Raw genomic sequence first — 20,307 nt, 5'->3', positions numbered from 1 at the left:
CTCTTCTTCATTTCTATATATTGTTTGTTTAAGAAAAAAAAAAGTAGCAGTAACTCCGAACTCCTCAGACCCAAAAAATAATGACTATATTGAATAGTAAATTGAGATAAGATGAAATGAGATGAAAGTTTAAAGTTGAATAAAATATTATTAAAATATTATTTTTTAATATTATTTTTGTTTTGAAATTGAAAAAAATTAAATTGTTTATTGTATTTTATATTTTGTTTGAAAATTTGATAAAGTTGTAATGATTAGATAAGATAAATTGAGATACTTCTTGTATCCAAACAAGGCCTTAATTAATATATTATTGCATTTGAGAAATTCCAAAGGGTAGAAAATATGAAAGCAACAATTAATTGAAATGACTAGCAAAGCTTGAAGCTTTAATACCAATTGTTGGAAAATGATAAGGAAAAAATAGTAAAGAAAAATAAGAAATCAATCACACGGTACAATTTATGTGATTCGGTAATGTGTCTACACTTACGAAATTGTCAAAAATTTTATTCCTTGGGAAGTTGAAGTATGCAGTGAGAATACAAGATTTCTATCTCCATTTACAATTAATGCTGCATTTGGTTGTAAGACTTAACTGAATTCAGTCTAATTTTAAATTGAGTTTAACATTCAAATATACAACTCTCAAATTATTAAACTCATCTTAACTCAAAACCTCCTTATATATGGAACTCATAACATTTTTCTACTTCTCATAAAAAGTATTAAAGTCATTTTAACATTTAAATACAGTTTAAACTCAGTTTAGATGGGCCATACATAACTTCTTCCAATACTCAACTCACTACTATTCATAAAAAATTAAACTCAGCTGAACTCAGCTCAACATCTAAACGCAGTCTAAGTATTAAATAATTATTATTTTCATATATTTTAAACTGTTTCTAGGACAATAATTTTGAATTAAAGTGAAAAAGAAATAATTTTTTAATATAAAATATAGATAAATTGTAGAGTAGTTGGTGTTTGTAACTTTGTATACGATGATGCCGAGTGGCTAGTACAGCCCTCAAACCATGACTTAAAGCTCTACTCGCGTGTCCAAACTAAACACCTTGGTATAAAGGCCGGCCGTGTTGAGACGTCACCTTAACTTAACACGACTATTTTTTTAAATATAGTTCCGTTTCAGTATATTTTATAATCAGCCACCAATTTGATAGCATCGTCTTATCAAAATCACTATTTTCCAAAATTTTCATCTGATTCAAATTTTAAATTTTACCAAATACTATTCATTTAAAATATAATTGTAAAATTAGTTTATGTATCTATCATTTCTAATTTTTTTCAGTTGTTTGTATAGTTGAGGACACCACAATATTTCAAAATTTAATCTTATAGTATATAGTCCGAATTATGTTAATTATATCAACCGGTCACTTTAATTATTTCTAACTAATTAATTATATAACCAGAGGGGAGACTTGAATAATTCATATTCTAACCTAAATTTATTTGTCGGTAACCATATAACCATGTCTCACAAAGAACTTGACTTGAGACTTTTTTTTTTTTTTTTTTAAATCACTTGACTTGCGACTTGAGAGCTAGGTTATCTATAGAGCTCATGTGATGAAAAATTAATGATTAACCTAAATGAAGTTTTAAGGTGGTTCTTTTTGTCCAAAACCAGAAGCAGGCTAGATGGAAGATTTTAATGGTTGTGATGGAGCTTCAGTATTGGACGCGTCAAATTTATTTTTAAATTTTGATGAAAAGTATATATAAACTTCCTTATCCATAACTCTACATTTGATTAGCTATTGAATTCATCAAAATAATAATATAATATTATTTTTTTAATAATAATATTTTATTTTATTTTATTTTTCATATTTTATAATTACACTAATCATATATTAATTAATAATTTAATTTGATTCTATATTATTATTATAAGATGGTTGAAAATTAAACCTAAATAAAAAAAATATTATTGGAGATTAAAAGTGAATAAAAAATAGATTTGATGAGTGAATAGTAGCCCTTCAAATTTAAAAAAGCATATCTATCTACTGTAACTCAAAGTTTCACACTTCTCTATTTGATTAATCCAATGTAGCTCTTTTTTTATGAAATTTATCATATTTTATATTTGGTTAGGCTTTTGATGAAGCCAATGTCAATGCTCTAACGTGTTTATCACTCTCGTAGTTGCTTTGGTTACACAACTCAAACCATCTCATCTCATATAATTATTACAATTTTCTTAAACTCTCATATCTATATGCATATTTTTCCGAACACAACAAAAGCAGCATCTAAAATAAAAATAAACAAACGGGTTATTAAGCCTAAAACTTGACTCTACCCAATCTCACAAAGGAATGTCGATTTAAAGTAGTTTTAGTATAGCTTGATAAATATACTATAAACCTACAACTAAGTCACAATCAAGAGAAGTGCTGCATTTTGTTAACGTCTTTTTATTTAGTCTAGATAATTTAAATCGTTTTAGAACATTTTTTAGTAAATATCTTTACAGTATTTTTTGGAGCCTTACTCTACTGTAGGGCTTTAGGAAGTCGCGTAACTAGCCTTAAGGAGAGCCGCCCTAAATAAATAGACTCGTTTAGCACGCTGATCCTTTCCCTGTTACAAATGCTTCAATAAGTGGGACTCTTTCCAGTCTCTCTCCTCGTTGAACAACGGCAAAATCTCCACTTTCCGTGCAATCGATCACATGTTTATATAAATGAAATAGATTAAAAAGGATTATACAAATGGAAACTCATACTCATAAAGTAATGTAATTTGATATAATATTATAAAATTATTTTTATTATAAAATATATCTAACAATATTTAATATAAAACTTGTGTTTATTTTTGTGTAACATCGTTATATATATAACACTTCTCCTTGTATAAACTAACTAAATATATATATATATATATATATATTGTAATTGAAAAAGTTTTCATAATTTCTGCAACATAGGAAATGGGTGCAAAAGTTTGCGAATCTTGTGGAGGAATTTATAACATGATATATATTGTATATATGTAAAATAAAAAATGGTAGTTTTTATTTCAAAAAAAAAAGTTGGTGTTCTCCCGTAGAAATGGGACTTTCAGTTTGGATTCATAATTATTCTCAATTCATCTCAATTTATTATTATAATTTTTTTAAATTCTAATATAAAATATAATAAATAATTTAATTATTTTAAATTTTAAAATAATAATAATATTAAAAAATAATATTTTAATAATATTTTATTATCTTAACTCAATTCACTTTTATCATACTTCAACGTTTAAATGCAATTTGAATATGTTGTCAAAAAAAATAATAAATAGGAAGAGAGAAAGAATAGGAACTGTCAGTACGTGTACCTGCTTTCGTTGAATAATTTTAAACATATTCCATCGATGTGTAATGGCCAATTGGGGTTGGGTTTTGGCAATTGCATAGGAATTATTTTCGTCGAAAGAGAGAATAGAGACATTACACCTGTCCTGGAGCTTTCACACAGATTCATGCAGTAGTTGATTAGTCTAAATTTTTGATGATATCCATACGAGTGATTAGCACCCTTGAATCCTTTCTATTTCCTAACATGGACGCGTGTCCCTAACCTTGAGTAAGATCACTTGGACGGTTTTCTATCATTTTTCATCGTGTTTAAGCATTTCTTTCCAACTTTACTTCTTCCAACAGCAGTCAACAGCAATGGTTAGGATTGTACGATGAGCTGAGATAGAATAAATTGAAATAAAAATTAAAAATAAAATAAAATATTTTTTTAATATTATTATTATTTTAATTTTTTTAAAAAAATAAATTAATATGTTATATAAGAATTTATAAAAATTATAATTATAAGATGAGATAGGTTAAGTGCTCTTCTCAATCTAAACCGAGCTAACCTAAAGGGCAATGACTAACCAAATGTTTAACTTAACATCTCTTTACCATCTCTTTATATTTCTTGTGACTGACTTTCATGAAACAATATTCATATTTTATAATGATGTTTTAGAAATTTTGCTCTCAATAAAGATTAATAAGTAATTTTTCATAAACTCATCTTTCATTCTAGTATTAAATTAGTTATACAAATTTTATATAAAATCTAGATATTTTGGTGACATATTAAGTATATAATGCTACAATTGAATCCTTAAAATATTTTTTTCTTGCTCAATAAAATTTAAAGAACAAATATTTTCAACTATTTTTCATACAAAATATCAACCTTAATTATTCTTCTAGTATTTATTTCTGTTTGAGGTGCATATTACGGAACTTAATATCATATAATCAAGAATTTTGGAGTCCATATTAATAAGTTTAATATTATCATGAATTTAGTTTAAGTTTTAATTTTTTTTTAAAAAAATTACCCATCAAATTGAAAGAATTATTGGGGGCAAAGAAATTAATTTTGAAGGGACCACATCTTAATAAATACTAAATACATGATATATAAAAATTAAATAAAATTCTGGGTCATATAAAAGAAAACTAAATAGGGACATTTATATTTATATACAGATCTTAGAAAATTCTAGAGAGTGTGTAAGGGTTATAATTTTGTTGGGAGGTCAATTTCCATGTACATAGAATTTTGAAAAAAAAAAAAAAAGATAGATTTTCAATTATAACAAATTTTGGCTATTCGCCACTGCTAGAGGGGAGCCGTGGCTCCCACTAGCCTTCCAAAAAAATTAATAATAATAATAATAATAATAATAATAATAATAGCATTCGAATTCAAATAAAATTTAGAAAAAAATAATATCGATCCCAAAATATTTTAAAACTTTTTAAAATCTTTCAAAGGTATGAAAAGCTCCTTATTAACCCATCTAAAATTATTGAGTCTTCTTAGAAGTAAGAAAAAACAATTTCTATGTTTTTTTAATAAGTCCATAAGTTTTGTCTTGAAAATATAAAAATGAGAATACATATAAAAAGTAAAAAAATATGTCTCCAAAAATTTAAAAACTTGAAGATATGAATTAAAAAAAAAAAAAACTCAAAATTTGGTTGCTAAATTATGAGTTTAGATATCTATATGCGTTTATATATATAGTTCTTTTATAAAATCTAAAATTCATTCATTTTTAATCATCTTTTAAAACGTTTGCATATTCTCTCTTAAGTCTTTTCAATCAATTAATCAGTATTTTACTTAATGAAAAATAAACGAACACAAATATACATTAGGATTTCTTATCTTATTTGAATTAAAAATTTTAATACGATCAATTATCAAGTTAAATAAAAAAATATTTGTTATAAATTGAAAGAATATGAAATTAAATTGCATTTATAATGTATTTTTTTAATTATAAACTAAATGAATACTATAAATATGAATAATGCCATTATGCCTCCTCAAATTTTTTTTATTTTGATCGTTCATGCAATTAATTTATTTTTTTTAATGGTTAAAGAAGTGACTATTAGTGTATTTATATTTTTTTTATTTTTTAAAAATATTTAAATATGTTTAAAAAATATTTGAAATAAAAAATAAAAAATATGTATAATTTGTACTGACCAGCACAAAGAGTAGACACCTGTATGAGGCAGAGTAATACCATTATATATATATACACATTCACACGCATATTCCCAGCATAATACTCATGGACCTCATGGTATATAACGATGTGCATGATGGCCTAATAACTCATTTACAATCTGTAGACAATTTTAAATATAATAATATGTTTTATTAAATTTAAACACATCAAATAAAAAACCAAAATCAAAATAAGATTTAAAACAATCTTATTTTATTATATAACTGTCGGTGGTAAGTTTATCATTTGGAAATGGCCTAAAGTCAAAGACGTAATTCCGCCGCTGCACAACAGTACGATGTATCTACTATGTAACACGATTGCGCTCCTCGATCGTGTCTGAAGGAAGAGTGAAATTAACCTCAGAACAACAGACGGGCGAGCTAGCTAGCTAGCCAGAAAGGTTGCTAGCCAGAAGGTTCATCGTCATGTTTCTGGGCTTTTTGCAGTTGCGCTCCTCCTCCTTCAACTTCTTCGTTAGCGTTTTTGTATTTATCTCTTTGCCGATCAGTTTCGTAAGTCAAACAATAACCGAAGCGGCTGCAACTTACATGCACCATGATTGCTTAAACGCCATCACCACCCCCGACACCACGTACCGATTTAACCTCAATCACCTCCTCGCTTATCTCTCATCTAACGCCACCCGCATCACCGGATTCTACAACGCCACCGCCTCCTCTGGAACCTCCGAGGACACCGTCTATGGCATGTTCCTCTGTCGCGGTGACCTCCCCGCCGACGCCTGCCACGACTGTGTTTCCGGCGCAACCAAAGACCTTGTTCAGCGCTGCCCCGAGAAGGAAGGGGCCGTTGGTTATTACGAGGAATGCACGCTACGCTACTCTAGCCGGTATATCTTCTCCAGTTCGGCCGTCGACCCGTCCGCTTTCATCTCGGGCAATAAGAGTATTTCGGAGGCAATCCCGCTTGGCGAGCTTCTCAGGGCAACATTCAACGAGTTGGCAAGCGGCATCTCAGATCTTGGGCCTGGGGCCAAGAAGTTTGGAACGAAAGAAACGAGACTCACAGCATCACGAACCGTGTACACCCTTGTGCAGTGCACGCCGGATCTGACGGGTTTCGATTGCAATAGGTGTCTTCGTATAGCGATGTCGTATTTGCCGGATTGCTGTGGTGGAAAGGAAAGTGCCTCAGTTCTCTTTCCCAGCTGCACAGTTAGGTACGATGTGCACCCGTTTTACTTGAGTGTAAACGCATCGGGGGCAAGGCCCACTCCACTTGTGCCTCCGCCACCTGGTAAAGTTTAATTCTTTTCTTGTTCTTTTTTAGAGGATAAAGAAAGGAATCCAAAATACGGAAGGTAAAGTTGGTTTCTCAATTATGATTAGAACTAGGGGATTTTTGCTTTCCTATATATCTGTCTTGGTTGTTGTCAAGATGTTGGACCTTGGAATATGATATCACCGTGTAATTAAAATGCGAAACTCGGGCCTTTTCTTCTTCTTTCTTCATCCTTGAATTTGTCATCCCCAATCACCCTGTCTTTACTCATTCAGCCGAAAGATAATATGCGCTACAAATGTGTCTCAACCCCCCAACATGCCAATACTCGCAATTGGTCGCACTAAGGAATAATGACAGTAGTGGTACTTATGGCGTTTTGGGCCCAAAAGACCTCAAATTCGAAAGGTTTGTTACCGTTTGACCTAGTGTAAGTCTTGCCTGCTGTATTGATGCTAATTGAGTTGTGATCCGATAATGAGTGGTTTTATATGCCAGTCACTTGAAGGAACAACCACTTAAAACATGCCAGTGTGGCTGAGGATGACAAAATCAAGAATGAAGAATAACATTACTTTTATTTAAATTATTGAGAGTGTGTTTAGGCTACAAGTCTAAATACAAAGAAAACATCAAACGAGTTAGGAAAACATTGCTGGATGATACCATATATAAAAGGAAAAATCTAATTGATAGACTGCCATTGTTGTTTATGCAGGAAAAAGTCGAATCTCATCACTGACTATTATTGCCATTGTTGCTTCTATTTCCGTCTCTGCGGTGCTATTCGCTATGAGCTACTGCTTCCTTAGTAAGAGAGCAAAAACAAAGTACATACAGGAGGGAAATGGTAAAGAAAGTGGAGCTCCGGATAATATTACCACTGTAGAGTCCTTGCAATTTAGTTTTGCTACAATTGAAGCTGCAACAGAGGGATTCTCAGTGAATAACAGATTAGGTGAAGGCGGATTTGGTGCAGTTTATGTGGTAAAGGATGAGTTCTCATTGTTTGTTTACTTTTTTTTATGTGAGAATTCTACTCATTGAAATGTAGCTAATTTAGTGGATGCAAAACATGATAATGCTGATGCTTTTGATGTTTTATATGAATAGGAAGGGGTACAATATTCTAATGGCCGGTTAAAGTGTGTTGCCAGGGTACACTTACTAATGGACAACGAATTGCTGTGAAGAGGTTATCGAAAAGTTCCAAGCAAGGAGGAGATGAATTTAAAAACGAGGTTGTATTGGTAGCCAAGCTTCAACACAGAAATCTTGCAAGGCTAGTGGGATTTTGTTTGGAAGGAGAGGAGAAGATACTTGTCTACGAATTTGTTCCCAACAAAAGTCTTGACTATTTTCTTTATGGTTTGTCTCTTTTAAGCATATTACTTATTTTCTTGAATGTTAAAGGAAAGGAAAGTATTGAATCCCCTCAAATAGGGAGTTGTTTGCAGTTTGCTAGTCAACAAATTTATTGAGTTCTGTAAAACTTAAAAGAAGTCGATTGATTAAATTTCGGCTTCTCAAATGATCTTTGGTGTATTTATTTTAAAGTTGACTGAATTAGTTCGATCTGTATCTGCCTTAATTATACAGCCCTGACTATTAGGTTCTAATGAATTTGTAGACCCTGAAAGGCAAGGACAACTGGACTGGTCTAGGCGTTACAAGATTATCGTAGGGATTGCTCGAGGAATTCTTTATCTTCACGAAGATTCTCGGCTTAGAATCATACATCGCGATCTTAAAGCCAGTAACATTTTGCTAGATGGGGATATGAATCCTAAAATCTCTGATTTTGGCATGGCGAAGATTTTTGGAGTCGATCAAACACAGGGAAAGACCCGTAGGATTGCCGGCACATTGTGAGTTCTGAATCTTTGTTTATTTCTATTACAGAATATGAAATCTAGATTTGTGAATTCATTTCCAATTAAAGTAAGTGCTGTTGCAGGGGGTGGGGGCGGGGGGTGGAGTGGAGTGGAAAAGGCCATCTAATATACTACTAGAAATTGAGAAGCATAGACACTCCAATCTTCATCGCATCAAGATCATATGCATCAAAGTAATTTTGAAACAGGGACCATATGCTTTACACTGTTTAGGTATCATATGCATCAAAGTAATTTTGAAACAGGGATCATATGCTTTACACTGTTTATGTACCAAGTTAGCATGTATTATAACTAACATTGGTGTATCAATGATGCTGGTTTGTAGCGGTTACATGTCTCCAGAATATGCCATGCTTGGAAAATTCTCCGTAAAGTCTGACATGTATAGTTTTGGAGTCTTAATTCTGGAGATTTTAAGTGGCAAGAAGATCAGTTCTTTCTCTCAATCAGATGGTGCTGGACACCTGTTGAGCTATGTGAGTATGAACCAAATATTCTGATTTTATTTTTCCATTTTAATGCAAACATCATTACATCCATTTGGGGAGGAAGAATAACATTGGAACGTTACTTGAGCAATTGGTGCAGGCATGGAAACATTGGAGAGATGGGACACCATTGGAGTTGTTGGATCCATCCTTGGGAGATTCTTACTCGATAAATGAAGTCACTAGATGTCTCCATTTTGGACTACTTTGTGTACAGGATGATCCAGCCGACAGGCCGACAATAGCATCGGTAGTTCTAATGCTATACAGTTACTCGGTTGCTTTGCCATCGCCTAATCAACCAGCGTATTGGCTTCATAGTCGAACAGAGCAAAAACTGCCATTAAAGGAGCCGGAGGTGGATCAATCCACAAGCAAATCAATATCATGCACTGTCAACAGAGTATCGGTTACTGAACTGTATCCTCGATAGTGTGAGCAGCAGAGGATTCCTTATAACCTGCCATACTCAGTTGCCCAGGGCTTGAGGGAAACTGATGGACTGGAGATTCCGAGGTGCAAAACGGCGAAACTCTTATTAAAGTTGATTCGGGCCGATTTACCAGCTTAGTACCATTCTACCCACGTAAGAGCGTAGGTAGATTACATCCTGCTCCGTGTAAGTTGAGTGAAAAAAATTACTGGTTTTAAAGTATAAATTAATGACGCTCGTCCCTCGTGACTAAATGGTCATTTTCAAAACACTGCAATGTAAATTAATCCATGTTATTTCTTCGTACTTGGAGAAGTAATATTGTAATTTTCAATAGTTCTTCCTGAACCAAAATACCATCCTGCGTGAACGATGAGTTTCCAGTCTTCACGTAATTGTTGCTGTTATTCATGCTTTGACTAATGACGGCAATGATGGGCCGGCAGCCTGGCATACACTTTGTAGGCATCTGCAAAAAGAGGGGAGTGTTCACCTCCTGGAGCGCACTCCCTGACCCATCAAGTCTGGGCAAGTCATAGTGGGCTCTACTCCCAAGTCTTCCAAAATGGACCATATCTTTTGGGCTCAAACCTCGGACGTATAACATCAACGTTTAAAATTTGGTGGGACTGTTTTCTTTTCCCACAAATTTCAATGAAAGCATACGATTAAAATATAATGAATGAAATTTTACTATTTATCATTCTCACACATTGTATTTATATTTATTTTTCTTAAACTAATTGAATTATTCTACTTGTCATTCATACAATATATATTTGATAAGAAAAAAAAAAAAAGTGTGATGTGTGGTATGTAGTATAGAATGATGAATAGAATTTTTCATAATAAAAGTTGACTATAAATGGAGGCGTGATACCCCAAATATAAGTTTTAAATAAGTGATATTTGCAATCATAAAGTGTTTCATGCATTCTTTTCTAAAAAGGTGAACAAATATGATATTTACATGAAAAAGTTATGTTTTTATTGATAAATTTCATTCTTTTTCGAAAGAAGTATATTGTCCATGCGCAACTTATGCATATATCTAACATTATTCCAAATTTAATATAAGAGATAAACTCCTTGAAATTAAAGGAAAAAAAATTTTAAATGTCCGAACCCTTAGGCTTCGTTTGGTTCCTTAACTAATCTCAACTCATCATTACAACTTTTTCAAATTTCAATACAAAATATAATAAACAATTCAACTTTTTCAAATTTTAAAATAATAATAATATTAAAAAATAATATTCTAACAATATTTTATCATCTCAACTCAACTCAACTCAACTCAACTCACTTCAATATTCAAACACACTCTTAGTCTTTGTCAAACATCGAGTAACCGTCAAAGAAACAATTTTGTAATGCTACAATTAGTGGATCGAGAGGTTATTGATTAGAGGTCTCGGGCACTAAAGGGGAACTACTGTTGATTGTACTCCAAATCCTCGTTCAGTGAATGTTATAAATAAGTAAAGATGAATGATACACTAAAAATCCATCTACAATTTATCTACTATTTTTTCATAAAATATACTTTTTTCAAATTTTAGATACATCAAATCAAAATCAAAATCAAATTTTAAAAAAATATTATTTTATTCAATAATAATTTAGGAGTAGTAAATTAGTTAGTAGTTTATCATTTCTCTTTAGTAAATAGTTTGTTTCATTGTATGAATGTTGACAACACATGAACAAAATACACGAATTTATCAACGCATGCGATGCATGGAGCTCATGTGTCCCATGTGTCGATGGTGGTTTGGTGGAAAGAGAGGGATTTTGTGTGGGACTGGCTCAAGGGATAGGCAATCAAGGGCCCTACTTCTTTTCTTTTTTCATACAGGAGTGTGAGTTCAAACTTAGTACCTTGTTTGGAGATCAAACCTTATATTAAGCCTGTGCATAAAAGGTTCTTAGCCCGATTCGTCCATAATATTTGGCATGGCCCATCCGAATAAAGTTGGATTCATCGGGTCTAACTCTAATACTAGTTTTAAACACCCCATTATCAGTCGAAACCGATCACTCAAAACATTGACTTAGGTTTAAGCACCCCACCCTCTCCGTTCCTCCTCTTTGTTCGTCGTCAATCTTTCGTTGCTGCTCCCTATATTGCTTCTCCACCTTGCGTCCAAATCTGCATAGTCTCACTAGTACTTCTCCATCTGCCCCACTCTTTCCTATTCCAATCCATCACAGGTTTCTCTCTTACTTTATCTCTCTTTTGCTTAACTCTTTATTCATCAAAATGTGTGACATAAGTATTGGTGGTCTGCAAGACATGGATACTGCTAGTGGGCCTCCCAACTGTTCCTGTTGGCATGCTTGCTAGTGTATTTCAATTTTTTTTTCTTTTCATCATTTTTTTAACATTCTTAATTATTAAGAAAAAAAGAAAAAAAAATACACAACTTTACTAATAATCATTTTTTTAACCATTAAGTATAAAAAATTAAAATAATTAAGGGGTAAGTTTGAGGGGCTCTATTAGGGCTGAGCAAAAATCCTACTCCGAATCCGACTCCTCTCCGACTCCGCTCCGGGTCCGACAAGTCGGAGTCGGAGTCATTGACGAACCGACTCTGGCTCCACTCCGATCCGCCTCCGACACTCCGCCTCCGACTTGGCCCTCCGACTCCGCCTCCAATTTTATACATATTTTATAAAAATATATGTGTTTTTCTATATATTAATCATTTAAAGTTTATACAACTATATCTTATATAGTTAGTTAAACTCAATAATATACTAGTTAAATAATATATTTATACTATAATATATAGACTAAATTGACTAAGAAATAATAATAGTTTAGTATATGACTATATGTTAATATCATACTATTACAAATTTACAATATTACTACCATGTTACATGTAAGTTGTAACACTAAATTACTAATGTATAAATATAATAACATATAAGATTAATGTATATATAATATACTATAAACATTAAGATGCATAATAACATCAACATGTAATACTAATGGATAAACACTAATCTATAAATTTAGAATAACCTATAATACTAATGTATAATAACTAAAGTATTATTCATATAAGTTTTATATAACAATATCTTGTATTAATTATATTTTTTGACTTAATAAATTCTCAACATATTCCTTTTGATAAATATATTAGTAATACTAATATATATTAGTATATTAATTAGATTTATGGTCTAATACTAATACTATTAGTAATCCACTTTAAGTCTATATATAAATTACTATATAAATCACTATAATATTAATTACTAATACTATATTACTATATGATACTATTAACTATAGTGATATACTAGTATTAGTATACTAATATTATCAGTGATATAGTTAGTATAATGATTTATACTAATAGTATTATATAGTTATACTAAATTAAAATCACTATAGCAAATACTAATATATAGTTATGCTAATCACTATAACTATACTAATACTAATATAGACTATAGTTATAACTTATAGTATTGTATCTATACAAAATCACTATAACTTATACTAATATAGTTATACTAAATCACTATAACTAATACTAATATTTATACTAATACTATTAAAGACTATAGTTATAACTTATAGTATTATATCTATACTTAATCACTATAACTTATACTAATATAGTTATGTTAAATCACTATAACTATATATAATATTAATATCACTATTAGTATAATATATAGTATTAATAATAACTAATACTAATATAACTATTAGTATAACTAATATCACTACTAGTATAACTAATACTAATGCTATTAGTGTATTACTAATATTTTTATATATTAATATATATATCAAGTATAAGAGATTAGAGATTTAATATATATATATAATATTAAATCACTAACATACTAATAGTATGATACTATAGTATTAGTAATTATACTATAAGATATAGTAATAGACTAATAGTATATTATAGTAATAGTATATTATATATAAAATAGTAATACTACTTTTTGAATCTTCATTTTGTATACGGTGCCTTTATTTTTAATATTCAAATATAATAATATATATATCATATATTTTTTATGAATCTTCATATATATATAATATATATATAATTAAAAATAGATTCATAGTAATTATAATAGTATACTATAGTAACTATACGGTGCCTTTTTTTTTTTAATCTTCATTTCGTATACGGTGCCTTTGTTTATTGTAGTGATTAGTTGGATGTGGATATGGAATCATGAATAATGGGAGTACATGTAAAAATATGACTTGCTTTTTATTTTTAATTTTTGAATGTATGTTAGTATGTTACTTGTTTTATTTAGTTGTATTTTTTATTATAATCAAAAGTTTAATAAGTTTGGATTGTAATTTTGAGAAAATTGAAATTTGAAAGCCCACAATTTATTTTTTTTTTTAAAAAGTAAGTCAAATATGAAGTTAAAAAAATTAAAAAAAAAAAGGTCCAAAAATCCGACTCCGCTCCGACTTCGCTCTGACAAGTCGGAGTCGGAGGCGGAGGGAATTCTCTGCATCTCAGAGTCGGAGTCGAAGGTCAGATTCGACCTCCGACAAAGTCGGAGTCGGAGTCGGAGGGGTGCTTAGCCCTGGGCTCTGCTAGCATTTTCTGCAAAACAGTTTCCCTCTCTTTTCCCTTTTTTCTTTCATTCCCTATCTAATCATCAGGATGCATGCTTTTGACATTGTTGAGCTAAAAGATGTTGGTCATCATCTTGCATTGCTTTTGGGGTTCCACGATTTCGAAAGTGAAGAACTTGAAAGATGTTGACATTGTTTAGCTTTTAGTCTAGGCTTGTGACCACCTATTCCAAGAGCTAAGATCTTTTTTAACCCATAAAATGGTGTACAAGTTCAGAGATTTTATACAAATGATTGCAATAAGAAGTAATATATGTGATTTTCACATTATTCAGTTTTCAAATAAAAATACCTTGAAGTTTTTATCCTGCCAAAACTTAAAAGTCCATATGCTTGTAAAAATCATTGTAATGATTCATGATTAAATAAACTTTCCTTAATTTATCCAAAGAATTGATTTTTGGATGTGACAAAGTTAGGGATGGCAAATCGTATTTTCAGGTCGTGTTCATATTATGTCAAGTCATGAATATTTGACTACATAAGTCAACCCGAATCCAACCCGTTAAGCTAAATGTGTCAAACTTTCAAATTTTAACCCAACACATTTAGATAACGGGTTGTGTCATGTCACTTGTTTTGACTTGTTTAATAATTAATTAGAAATATGTTAACACGACACGATTTATTTAAACCTGTTTGTTTCATATAAATAGATTGAATTAAAACGCATAACTCATTTGACCTGATTAACATAATTTCACATAAAAGTTTAAGAAAAAATCTATTCATCATCCCAACTCTTATCATCCTCCCAGCATCCCATGATGTGGCATTAGATAATAGGTTTATAAGTAAAATGTAATAAATAATTTCTAATCACCTAATGTCACATTATAGGATGATAGAAGTTTGGATGATGAGTAGAATTACTCATAATAAAATCAATATTACAAATCATACAATAACAAATATAAGCATAGATATAAAATTACAATCTCAACAATAAAAACATAAGCATACCGAGAAATATCAATATTACAACTTAATAATAATAAAATTTTTAATTTTGAAATAAATTCTAAACATGTCAAAACGAATTGATTTCGTGTTAAACAAGTTGATCCGTTATTGACTTGTTTATAAATTGTGTATTAATGGGTCAACCCATTTTGATTCGAACTTGTTAATATTAGATCCAAACCCGTTAATTTCATATCGTGTTCGTATTGGGTTCAAGAGTTGTGTCACATATTGCCACTCCTAGATAAAGTGAGACCAAATCTAAAAAGTTAACAAAGAAAATGACTTGTCTTGAATCATGAGGTTAGCTAATTGACCTTTCGAACAATGAATTTTCCTCCATTTTTTGATTTTGCAACAGCACCACATCTCAATAGCTGGCGCTTTGTCCCCTTTAAGCCCGTCTTTCTTTTCCGACAAGCAACATTGGTAATTTGTATACAAGATAATTTAATTTCAAACCAAAAAGTATTATTTCCTTGTATTGTTGCTACTGTTTTTAAACCTACATACATGACACATCTCACATTTATGTACAAGATAATTTAATTTCTGTTTTTCGAACAATTGATGTGTGAGATTTCAATTGTGGAAACTGGTATACAATAGCCCCTCTGTTGTGAAACTTTAGTTGCTATGATTTTCATTTTCACTCATTTATTGTAGAAGATTTATATATTGTTTTTGTGGTCTGGATCAATAAGTCTTTGGCATGTGAGTGGTCTTTATATATGCTAAAAGGCACTATGTTGAAGTGTTGATATTATATCTGAAGTAATAGTGCCAGAGTAACAAGTTTTTCATTCAATGATTAGGCAATTTTCTCAACTATTATATATATAGTTCGGGCCCATTTGGCCTCAATGGATTTTCTTTCTTTTTTTTCTTAAAAAAAAAAAATTGTTTTATTTCATATATTTTGCTGACCCATTGCCCTAGAGGAAGTGGGAAGGTGCTGTCTAGTTTCCATAGTCTGCTGCAGTACATGGGTGCTGCAGCCTGCAGATGCAAGAACCCAAGTGCTCATCCTTTCCCCTTTCATTCATCTTTATCCATCCAAAACTTCTTGACTTCCATTTATTTTATATACCAAAAGGGCATATCCGGCGCAACATCGATCACACATCCAATTTTGTGACCTAATCCATCGTATTGTTATTGTCCTTTTCCTCCTTTGCTATTGCAAAGTCTACTCCAAGTTGGTTGGTTCACGTTGGAAGTTTCATTTTGGCCAGAATAGAAAAGCCAGCGTGCGCATGCATGAGGTTGGTTTACGTTGATTTTTATGTTTTGTGGGTTTTCTGGTGCGAATGCAGGATTGTGTATTAGGATTTGTTTGGGGAGTGAGATGAGATGAGAATTTTATGAATAGTAATAAGATAATTTGTGAATAGTAGTGAGATAGTTTAAGTTGAGTATTTTTTGAGTTTTGAGAAATGAAAGAGAAAAAGTTGAATAAAAAATATTATAAAATTAAAATATTGTAATAATATAGTTTTATAATATTATTTTTATTTAGAGATTTGAAAAAATTAGAATTATTTTTTATTTTTTATTTTTTATTTTTTATTCGTAAGTTTGAAAAAATTATAATAATCAGTTTAAAAATTTTATATTTAAATTATGTATGTTTGAAAATAAAATAAAATAAAATAAAATGAGATCACGCGAAAATTTTGTGTTGTCCCAAACCGGCCCGGCAGTACAAGTGCACAGGACCGTCAGCTAGTTTTGCAGGGAGAGTGTCAAGGTCGTGGGAACTTACTGATGAAGAAGCCAAGCCTTTTATTTCATTTAGCTTCATTGATGGGTTAATAGATTAAGTTGTAATTGATCCACAATTTTTGTTGCTTTTTTTTCTTTTTTTATTTTTTTAACAATTATTGATTATTTTTGTAAAAGTCTTGATATTGTGAATTGTTGCTCTTATGTTAGAAAAAGTATGAGAAACAGTTTTTTTTTTTTTTTTTTTTTTTTAATAATGAGCCACAGGTCACATGTCTAATTGTGACCCCATCTCAATTTTATTAAAAAATTCTCACTTATGATGAAAGAAAACCGTAGTTACAACCGGAGGCCTAGAGTTACAAATATAACAATAAAACCAAAACCAGGCCTCAAAAAAACTAAAGAAACTCAACAACAAGACAAAACCAAAAGAAAACAAGCCCGAACACAAAAGAAAGACCTGCAAGAAACAAACCTGCACAAAATATAAAGTCAATAAGAAACAAAAACCAAGGCAAGAAAGACATACCTGGAGAAAAAATCCCTAGCAAACTCTGCGAACTTTCTGAACATAGGGCAAGCCCCCTCTGTCAAGTCGAAAATTACCTCTAATGTGAGCAGGCAACTCAGATAACGAAGTCCAAGAACCAGTTAAACCTTTAGCACCCAGTTTAGCAAAGTCATCAGCAACCGAATTACTTTCTTGATAGCAGTGTACAAAAGAAACATGGAGTCCAGCAAGACGACTTTGAATTTCTTCCCAATAATCTTCCATATACCAAAGGCCACGTCTTTGAGATCTCAGCCAATTAATCACTAACATAGAATCCAGTTCAATCTCCACAAATAGATGACCCATCTGATCAATGTGCCGAAGACCATGAAGTAAACTCATCAATTCGGCAAAGTTGTTCGAATAATGCCCAATTGCAACAGAAAAACCACAAACCAAGTCCCTTTTATGATTCCTAATAATACCACCCGCACCCGAAGGACCCGGATTACCAAGAGAGCAACCATCCACATTCAGCTTAACCCAACCTGGCTTACGATGTTTCCACTTCACCGAAATGGCAATCTCCTTCCTCAAGGTTAAAGGTAGATTGAAACACTGTAAAATACTTTCATCACGCCGAGTGAGCACATTGACATCCTTCAGTTTTAAAGCAATCCAAGACACCCAATATTTTATGGAACACCAAACCTGCTGAACCGATTTCATCAAGCCTTCCATTTTAGCCTTACAGCGGCGCACCCAAAGTCGCTAAGAAATGATAGCCGGGAGAAAACCAAGTAATTGACCAGTATGGGTAGAATTTCTCGCCCGCCTATGCCAACAATCCACCCTCTGTCTCCAAGAACTACCTTCCATCAAAGGAACACCAAGAACAATCGAGCAAATTCTCCAAACTTTTTCTGCAAAATCCCCTCTTGCTAGAACATGATTAAGGTCTTCATCACCATAAATCGAACAGCAGTCACAACGGGAAACTATAGGAATACCAATTTTGCGGATACGATCATCCACTGGAAGACAATCATGAATGGCCTTCCACATAGTAATTGAAATTTTTTTTTGGAATCGCCGGATTCCAAACCCATTTAGCCCAAGGAAATTCTGGGCCCCTCGAACGAATACAATTCCACGCGCTTTTAGTAGAGAATTTACCATCTGCATGCAGGAGCCAAATCATCACGTCTTGCCCATCTTTAGTCATACCAAGCTGTAAGATAATCTCCTCAGCTTTTTGGTGTCCAACCAACCGAGTAAATAACTCCAGATTCCAACCCGAATCAGTTTTACAATCTTCCAATTTAAGATTCGGCAGATCAGAAATCTGAGTACTCTCACATAAAAGAGCAGGATCATGATTATCACGCAAAAAAAAGAGGTTTCCCTCCCGAACTTTCCATTTAGAATGAGCTTGCACAAGAGGAATACTTTGTAAAATCATCTTCCAAAAAAGGGACCCTTTCTTAGTATCCACCATAGAAATATGTCTATCACCAACGTATTCGACATGAAAAAAATTAGACCAAAGAGAATTACCTTTCAAAAAATTCCAGACTAACTTCATGTGAAGAGATGACTGCACATCTTTTAGGTTGCGAATACCCATACCACCTTTGGAGACCGGCTTACAAATATCCTCCCAAGAATGCCATTTTTTCTTAGCTTTGCCATCTTTGACGCCCAAGAAAAAAAATACTAAAAATTATTTGAAGTTTCTCAAGAACAGCTTTAAGCGTCCTTAAGATGGAAAGACTATGAATAGGAATACTTTGGAGCACATGTTTGATAAGAGTTAGATGCGTCCCACTAGATAACAATCTGGCTTGCCAACCCTCCAACTTAGCCTGGACTTTGGCAATCAGATCATCAAAGTGAACGATCTTCTGTCTACCGGAAATAATAGGAACTCCCAAATATTTGAAAGGAAAACATCCTTCCAAAAAACCAGTGAGGCGAAGGAGATCCCGGCGTCTAGACAAAGAAATCTGCGAAGAAAAAAAAATATTGGATTTCCTTTGGCTGACGACTTGCCCCGACCATCGTTCATAAGTCTTTAACACCTCAAGAATAACTCTCACCAAAGACTTTCTCCCATTGCAAAAAAGCACAATATCATCAGCGTAAAGCAGGTGAGAAATAATAGGGGAACCCCTTGGATGATAAAATGGAATGATCTTACCCATATCAACCTGTTTTTTTATCAGTCTCGAAAAAATTTCCTCAACTAAAATAAACAAATAAGGAGAAATATGATCACCTTGCCGCAACCCACGACCCCTTTTAAAGAAACCTTTAGGAACACCATTCATGACCACGGAGAACCAAGGATTAGAAATGCAATGTCTGATCAGCGAGCAAAAGAGATCCGAGAACCCAAAAGCTTTAAGAACATGAACCAGAAAGGACCAATCCACACTATCATAAGCTTTAATCATATCAATCTTAATAGCAACATTACCACCATGCGAAGGTTTATTGATAGAGTGAATCATCTCTTGAGTAAAACTTACATTTTCAAAGATGCTGTAGCCCGGAAGAAAAGCCCATTGTTCCGGCGAAATAATTTTAGCAAACAAAGGGGAAAGACGGTTAACCATAATTTTGGAGCAGATCTTGTAGAACACAGTGCAAAGGCTAATCGGCCTAAACTTATCAAAACTTGTCGGATTGTCTACCTTCGGAATTAAAACCAATAAAGTAGCATTAAAAACCGAGGAAGAGCCATACCTTGAAAAAACTCCGCCATAGCCTCAACAACATCAATACCCATGATATGCCAACAAGAATGATAGAAACCCGATCCAAATCCATCAGACCCAGGCTGCTAA

General features: G+C 32.2%; 2 protein-coding genes across 2 annotated transcripts; one reads left to right on the top strand and one right to left on the bottom strand.

The window, feature by feature from the left end:
• The first annotated feature begins 5,916 nt into the window (after window positions 1-5,916).
• LOC121264374 (cysteine-rich receptor-like protein kinase 10) lies at window positions 5,917-9,756 on the top strand. Its single transcript, XM_041167518.1, has 6 exons — window positions 5,917-6,825; window positions 7,529-7,797; window positions 7,968-8,178; window positions 8,441-8,678; window positions 9,034-9,184; window positions 9,297-9,756. The coding sequence occupies exons 1-6, from the start codon at window positions 5,994-5,996 to the stop codon at window positions 9,627-9,629; spliced, it is 2,034 nt and encodes a 677-aa protein (XP_041023452.1). The 5' UTR covers window positions 5,917-5,993; the 3' UTR covers window positions 9,630-9,756.
• Window positions 9,757-17,509: 7,753 nt separating this feature from the next.
• On the bottom strand, window positions 17,510-18,199 carry LOC121265629 (ribonuclease H-like). Its single transcript, XM_041169320.1, has one exon. It carries the CDS (start codon window positions 18,197-18,199, stop codon window positions 17,510-17,512), a length of 690 nt encoding a protein of 229 aa, XP_041025254.1.
• Between the last annotated feature and the right edge of the window lie 2,108 nt (window positions 18,200-20,307).

Source organism: Juglans microcarpa x Juglans regia, chromosome 5D (assembly GCF_004785595.1).
Source record: "Juglans microcarpa x Juglans regia isolate MS1-56 chromosome 5D, Jm3101_v1.0, whole genome shotgun sequence".
NCBI lineage: Eukaryota > Viridiplantae > Streptophyta > Magnoliopsida > Fagales > Juglandaceae > Juglans > Juglans microcarpa x Juglans regia.
This window is presented reverse-complemented; position numbering and strand designations above follow the sequence as displayed.

Bases quoted from the DNA above. Each gene is read 5' to 3' on its own strand.
- LOC121264374 (XM_041167518.1), top strand. From the start codon at position 5,994: ATGTTTCTGGGCTTTTTGCAGTTGCGCTCCTCCTCCTTCAACTTCTTC. The intron at 8,179-8,440 runs GTTTGTCTCTTT...ATGAATTTGTAG, and splicing joins TCTTGACTATTTTCTTTATG to ACCCTGAAAGGCAAGGACAA. The intron at 8,679-9,033 runs GTGAGTTCTGAA...GCTGGTTTGTAG, and splicing joins CGTAGGATTGCCGGCACATT to CGGTTACATGTCTCCAGAAT.
- LOC121265629 (XM_041169320.1), bottom strand. From the start codon at position 18,199: ATGGAAGGCTTGATGAAATCGGTTCAGCAGGTTTGGTGTTCCATAAAA.